The following is a 7,773-nucleotide window of genomic DNA, read 5'->3' on the forward strand; positions in this document are numbered from 1 at the left end:
AGGTGGACATAGTATCTTTATTTTTATGTGGTGCTGAGGATTGAACCCTGATCCTCATGCATGCTAAGCAAGCACTCTACCACTGAGCCACAACCGCAGCACCTCTAGTAGCACTTTTTAAAGCCTATCTAGTCACTCCAGCTCTCTTATAGTTACTGTTTACACAACACTTTTTTTTTCATCCTTTTAGTGTCATCCTATTTATATTTGAATATAAAGTATAGAAAGTTGGGCTAGGGTTGTGGCTCGGTGGCAGAGCGCTTGACTAGCATGTGTGAGGCACTGGGTTCAATTCTCTACACTGAATATAAATAAATAAAATAAAGGTCCATAGACAACTAAAAAAATATTTTTTAAAAAATTGTAGAAAGTAGCTAGCGCACAATTGCATCTTGTTTTATCATTCAATCTAACAGTTTCTATCTTTGCTTAGATTGTTGTTGTTATTTTTATTGTTTCTTGGTTTGGTTTGATTTGGGTTTTTTGAGTACTGAACCCAGGGGTAGTTTGTCACTGAGCTACATTTCAGCCATTTTTACTTTTTATTTTGAGACAGGGTCTTACTAAGTTTTTTAGGGCCTGCCCAAGTTGCTGAGATTACAAGCATATTCTACTGCCCCAGGCTGCTTAGAGTATTTTGATTTATTCATATCTAATATTATTACTGAGATGATTCAATTTACATCTTATATTTTCCTTCGATAGGTCTATCTCCTTTACTATCTTTCCAAATCTCCACAGTAAATTGAATATTATAATAAAAGAAGTCACATAGGGACTGGGGTTGTGGCTCAGTGGTAGAGTGCCTTGCGTGGGTGAGGCACTGGGTTCCATCCTCAGTGCCACATATAAATAAATAAAGGTATTGTGCCCATCTACAGCTGAAGTTAGGGTAGCTGTAGCAATTTCTTAAAATAAATAAAAATTTTTTTAGTTGTAGATTTTATTTAAAAAATTAAATAAAAAAAGTCACACAAAAGTTTGCACTGTGCTATAGTCTAATAAGTTTTCAGTGCCAGGCATAATGGCACATGCCTGTAATCATAGCAACTCAGGAGGCTGAAACAGGAGGATTAAGGTCTAAGGATCTAGCTCAGTTGGTACAGTGCTTGCCTCACATGTACAAGGCCATGGGTTCAATCCCCAGCATCACAAAAAAAAAAAAAAAAAAAAATTATATACCTTATTTTAAAAATACTTTATGGACTAGACATGGAGGTACATGCCTCTAATCCCAGTGACTGGGAAGGCTGAGGAGAACTACAAGTCAAAGTCAGCCTCAGCAGTTTAGTGAGGCTGTAAGCAATTTAGCAAGACCCTGTCTCAAAATAAAAAATAAAAGGGCCGGGGATGGGCTTAGGGGTTAAATGTCCCTGAGTTAATCCCTGGTACCAAAAAAGAATTTATGAGTGAACACTTGCCAAGCATGTGCAAGACACAGGGCTCAATTCCCAGCCTGGCCAAAAAAAAAAAATTTATATATATATATATCGCACACAAACACACACACACACACACAAACACATCACTATGACTAAAAATCACTAATGATGCTAATGATAATCTGAGACTTAATCTTTTGTTGGTAGCCTTGCCTCAGTGTTGATGACTGCTGACTGATAAGGGTGATGGTTGCTGAAGTTGGGTTAGCTGTAGCAATTTCTTAAAATAATAAAGTTTGCTTCATTGATTAATTAATTATTCTTTTCATGAAAAGATTTCTCTGTTAGTGTGTAATACTGTTTGATAACATTTTATCAACAGTACAACCTCTTACAAAATTGGAGTCGGTTCTCTCAAACTCTGCTGCTGCTTTCTCAACCAAGTTAATGTCATATTGTTGTAGATCCTTTGTTGTCATTTCAACAAGTTCACAGCATATTTACCAGGAACAGATTCAATTTCAAGAAACCACTCTCTGCTGGGCACAGTGGCATATTGCATATTAGTCCCAACTACTTGGGAGGGGGAGACAGGAGCACAGAAGTTCAAGGCCAGCCTGGGAAACTTAGCAACACCCCATGTAAGAGAAGTTAACAGCAGATGCAGTAGCATGTGGTGGCACACCCCTGTCATCCCAGCACCTTGGGAGGCTGAGGCAGGAGTATCACAAGTTTGAGGCATGCCTCAGCAAATTAGTAAGGCCCTAAGCAACTTAGTGAGAACCTGTCTCAAAATAAAAAGGGTTGGGAATGTGTCTCAGTGCTAAAGTACCCCTTGGCCCAATCTCCAGTACCAAAATAGAGAAAAGAAATGAGGGAAGTTGAGAGAGAGGAAAAGAAAGGAGACAAAGAAAGATGAAAACAGAAAAAGAGGGCTGGGAGTTTAGCTTAGTAGTAGAACACTTACTTAGCATGTGTGAGGTCATAGGTTCAATCCTCAGCACCACATACAAACAAAGATGTTGTGTCTGCCGAAAACTGAAAAATAAATAATAAAGATTAAAAATATATATATATTAAAAAAAAAAAAAAAAAAANTCAATTTAAATTGTCCAGATCATCAGAGGAATCACTATCAGTAGCAGCTATAGTCTTATGGAATACATTTCCTAGTAGGGCAAATTGGCACATGCCTATAATCCCAGCAACTCAGAAGGCTGAAACAGGAGGATTGCAAGTTCAAGACCAGCCTCAGAAATTTAGTGAGGGCCTAAGCAATTTATCAAGACTGTGTCTCAAATTTAATAATAAAAAGGGCTGGGGGTGTAGCTAAGTGGTAAAGTGCCCCCACCCCTTTTTGACAGCACTAGGAATCAAACCCAAGACCTCACACATGATAAGCAAGCACTCTACTGTTGAGGTATACACCCAGCCACATAATTATGATTCTTAAATAATAAGTCTTGAAAGTCAGAGTTACTCTTTGATCCATAGGCTTTCAGAATGAATATTGTATTAGCCAGCATGAAAGCAACATTAATCTCATTGTACATCTCCATGAGAGCTCTTGGGTAACCAGCTCTTGGGTAACTATTCTTGGATGAACAGTAGTATTTTGAAAAGGGTCTTGCTAAGTTGCCCAGGCTGACCTTAAATTTATGATCCTCATGCCTCAGCCTCCCATATTTTCATCATTTTTTATTCATTCTTTTGGGTCAGACTCATGATTTGAGGGGAGCAATTTTAGGGTTTCTCCATGTGCCTTGACCATTATAAGCAGGTGTTATTTCTCCCTAAACTTTCACTCCATAGATGAATAAACTGGGTGAGCCCACACACACCCAATAAACATGGGTGTTGCTGGGATTCTAGGCAAGCACCCCTGCACCCAGCCTAGAAGGATTTCAAAAATACATGAATAATTAACAGTGTCACAGAGAAGTCATATAATAATAGAAATAAAACCAGGTATGGTAGCACATACTATAATCCTTCAACTTGGGAGGCTGAGGCAGGAAGATTGCTGGCCTCAGAAACTTACCAAGGACCTAAGCAACTTAGCCATAGCCTTTCCCCCCCCCCCAAAAAAAAAAAAAAATTAGGACTGGGATTGTGGCTTAGTGGTACAGAGTACTTGCCTAGCACTGCATATAAATAAATAAAGGTCTATTGACAACTAAAAAATATTTTTAAATAAATAAAAAGGGCTAGGGATATAACTCAGTGGTAAAGCTCCCCTGAGTTCAATCCTCAGTACAAAAAATAAAAATAAAAAAGGATAGAAATAAAGTTCATAAACACTAGCAATATGGAAGTCCTTGATGACATTTTTAAATTTATCTATTTTTATATGGTGCTGAGAATCAAACCCAGGGTCTTACACGTGCTAAGCAAGTACTCTACCTCTGAGCCACAACCCCAGCCCCCTTGATGATATTTTTAAAAGGTGGTTTAATGGGAAATACAGTTGGAGTAAAAAACAAAAAAAAAAAAAACATAGTATAAAGGACAAGTGATAAAATAGATTGAGGAAGGAAGATTATTCCTTCATGAATAAGTGAAAATTATACTTTAAAATTTTTAACCATTCAGGGTTCCAAATAACTAATTTGCTTTTTTCATTTTATTTTCCTTTTTCTGGTCATTATGTCCTATTTCTTTTCCCCATAGGTGAGACCTGGAACCCCTTCAAATTACAGTACCAGCTGAGAAACGTACGAGAGCGAATTGCAAAGAACCTAGTAGAGAAGGGTATTTTAACCACTGAGAAGCAGAATTTCCTGCTATTTGACATGACTACTCATCCTGTGACCAATACAACAGAGAAACAGCGACTAGTGAAAAAACTTCAAGATAGTGTACTAGAGCGGTGGGTAAATGACCCTCAGCGGATGGACAGACGAACGCTAGCACTCCTGGTGCTAGCCCACTCCTCTGATGTGCTAGAGAATGTCTTCTCCTCTCTGACAGATGACAAATATGATGTGGCAATGAATAGAGCCAAGGACCTAGTAGAACTGGACCCTGAAGTGGAGGGGACAAAGCACAATGCTACAGAGATGATCTGGGCTGTGCTGGCTGCCTTCAATAAATCCTAGAGCCAGCCAATGGGTTTTTTCATTTTACCTGCTGGCTGGTGACTTTCAGAGACCCCATCACTGAGTTTGGTGTCCTGAAATGTTTTCATCATTTTTTACTCCTTCTTTTGGTCAGATTCATGATTTGGGGAGAGCAATTTTAGGGCTTCTCCATATGCCTTGACCATTATAAGCAGATGTTATTTCTCCCTAAACTTTCACTCCATAGATGAATACACTGGGTGAGCCCACACACACCCGATAAACATTTTTCTCCCATTTCTTGGTTTAATTTCATCCATTGTACTTTTGGATAAATAGGGTTATGAATATCTAAGTGGGGTTTCATGTTCTTCTACAGCAGAATGTGAATGAGATGAAGAGCAAACCATTTATTATATTTTTCTAGGTTTGTTTTCTATCTTAAATACATGTTACATAGTCTTTTATCTCTCAGATTCAGCTAAATAATATAGCTTATTGAATTAATTGTCTTTGAATGAGTAGCAGTGGAAACCAAACTAATTTTTAAGCAGATGGTTTCTGAGATTGTATGTCCTGCCATTGATTTTTTTATCTTCCTTTTTCTAACCTAATGAAAATGTCCCACATTTGATTACCTGGGTCCTACACTCCTATAGCCAGAAATATATCCTATACACCCTTTTAGAAATCATGCTCCTTCACTCATTAAGACAAAGGTTTAAATAAAAAAGAAAAAATGTGTCACAACCACCACCTTCATGGAATCAGCATTATAATTTGAAGAGGATAGAGGTGGCCTAAGAATTTCCATCCTTTAGCACAGGACTGTCCTATTTCCTCTTAGTCTGCTATAAGCCTGACATGGTGGCACAAACCTGTAATCCCAGACACTGGGGAGATTGAGGTAAAAGAATGGCAAGTTCAAGGCCAGCCTAGTCAACTTAGATCCTGTCTCAAAGTAGTGGTCTGAGGATAAAGTTTAGTAGTTGAGTGCTTGCCTCACAAGGCCCTAGGTTCAATCCCCAGTACTACAAATAAATGAATGTATATATGTCTCTGCTCTGATTGAACTGAGAAATTGTTTCAGTTACCAAATAGCAGCACTCTGAATCCAGGCTGTATATCCAAACTCCACATGCTCTTGTTCCCTTTTTTGGGTTTCTACACAAATTGAAAAGTTTATCTCCTCCCTCAAATGTAAAATTCCTAATAATTCCTCAACTCAACACTTTGTTTTCACTTCTGGTTTTTCTTAGGTGCATAAAGATTTAATTGTAATATGAAACAAATTTTAAATGAGAGGCTAAGTAGAGTTTCAGTCTGTCTCTCCAAAATTACAAAAGCTAGTCATGTACCACCTGAAGTAACTTTTCTTTCTCTAATTAACAATTCGGCATGAATTGAAACCAGGTTTTCCTGTGGAAAGTTTCAGTGTGATTGTGGGGTAGAAGTTGAGTTCTTTCTTTGCGACTCTTTAGTGTTTATTTTTATCTTGTATCTCAATAAAATGAGGATGTCTTGAGTTCAAATCTGCATAATGTTCATTGCCAAACACCTTCCTATTTAATTCATATGACCTTCACATTTCTATATAATAAAGATCAATTATTATATCTCTCGTCTTTCTGTGCATAATATAATAGCAGTATTCATTTGTTTTAGTTAGAAAAAATAACTTTTCACACAAAGCTAATAATGCCTCTCCCTTTATATACCATGCCAGTCCCTGTTTTACACCTATAATCCCATATACTTGGGAGGCTGAAGCGGGAGGATCACAAATTCGAGGCCAGCCTGAGCAACTTAAGTGACACCCTCATTCAAAGTAAATTTTCTAAAAAAGGGCTAGAAATGTAGTTCAGTGGTAGAGCATCCCCAGGTTCAGAAACCACTACCAGAAAAAGAAAGAAAAAAAAAAGTGAGAAAGGAAACTTTTTCTAACAGCTCAGCTTTGTTGATTTTCCTTTACATCTAGATTGTAAAATATATATATATATATATTATATTCACCTTGAGGGAGGAGGGAGCAAATACTCTCTAAAAGCTCTTCAAATAGATATATTTTATGTAGGATTATTTCCTTTGAATATAATTAGTCTGGCCACCATTTTTTTCTTAACCTAATTGAACCTCCATAAGTATAATAGCATATGTTATCTAATTTTTTTTAGAAACAGTTGAAATCTTGGGATTTCTACCCCTTCATAAGGGCTCCCTGAATGAGTTCACATGTTCACCACATAGAGCTAGGCCAACAATGAAGTACTTAATTTTACTGATTTTTATGGGGAGGTGAAATTAAAGCCACAGTTTTTCTTGGATTTCAGAGATTTTAAGTTTTTCCTCCTGAACTGAAGACAACCATATTTTCGAAGATTTATGGATATTTAAATTCATAATACCTCAAAATATTTGTGGGTTAGCCTTAATAACTGTTTTTTCCAGCTCTATTACTTCAACATGTCTCTTGAACTCCCAGTTTATAAAGGCCAAAAAGTTAGCTTAAACCAATTTATATAATACAAATTAGATTTCTTTGCATATGGAAAAAGGGAAGAAGAGGTAGTTATGATAGTGTAAGGGAAACTGGTAAAGAAAGTACATAATAAAATAGTTGACTAAGGAAATCATGAACTTTTTTTTTCTTTTCAGGAACATTATGAACATTTAAAACAGTGAACACTTTATTGCTTGTGGCTCTAGGGATTGAATCCAAAATTACTCCAAGTACAGTAATCCAAAAGTACTGAGCTGCATCCCCATCCTATTTATATTTTTATTTTGAGACAGGGTCTCACTAAATTGCCCAGGCTGGCCTGGAACGTGGGATCCTCCAGCCTTGCCTCCCGAGCCACTGGGATTACAGGTGTGTGGCTTTGCTAGGTGATGCCTTCTGTTTATGTTGTTTTGCTTTTTGAGATACTGGGGTTTAATGCCAGGGATGCTCTACCACTGAGCTACGTTTTCAGTCTTATTTATTTTGGTGGAGAGTATTGAGGATTTAACCCAGATGCACTTTACCACTAAGCTAGACCTCCAGCCCCTTTTTTTAAATTTTGAGACAGGGTCTTACTAAGTTGTTTAGGGACTGGATAAATTGCTGAGGCTGGCCTCAAATTTGCAATCCTTTTGCACTAGCCTCTTAAAGTTTCTGAGAACAAATATGCTACAATACCTGGCACTAGCTATTTTATAATGGCTTTATTGACATAAAATTCAGCCAAGCAATATGTCCATTTATTTAATGGGAGGTTTACTGGAGATTTAACCCAGGGGCAGTTTAACACTGAGCTACATCTTCATCCCTTTGTTAAAAGAAATATATATAT

At 37.3% G+C, this 7,773-nt stretch overlaps 1 protein-coding gene across 3 annotated transcripts in view; it reads left to right on the top strand.

Moving 5' to 3' along the window:
- Golph3l (golgi phosphoprotein 3 like) overlaps positions 1-6,057 on the top strand; it is a 45,370-nt gene extending 39,313 nt beyond the window's left edge. For all 3 annotated transcript variants that reach the window (XM_048814891.1, XM_015503001.2, XM_015502999.2), the window contains one exon: positions 4,053-6,057. In XM_048814891.1, coding sequence (XP_048670848.1) covers positions 4,053-4,480 — 428 coding nt within the window. In that variant the 3' untranslated portion in view covers positions 4,481-6,057. The remainder of the gene's footprint in view (positions 1-4,052) is intronic.
- Positions 6,058-7,773: the final 1,716 nt, after the last annotated feature.

Source organism: Marmota marmota, unplaced genomic scaffold (genome assembly GCF_001458135.2).
Source record: "Marmota marmota marmota unplaced genomic scaffold, marMar, whole genome shotgun sequence".
NCBI classification, from domain to species: Eukaryota; Metazoa; Chordata; class Mammalia; order Rodentia; family Sciuridae; genus Marmota; species Marmota marmota.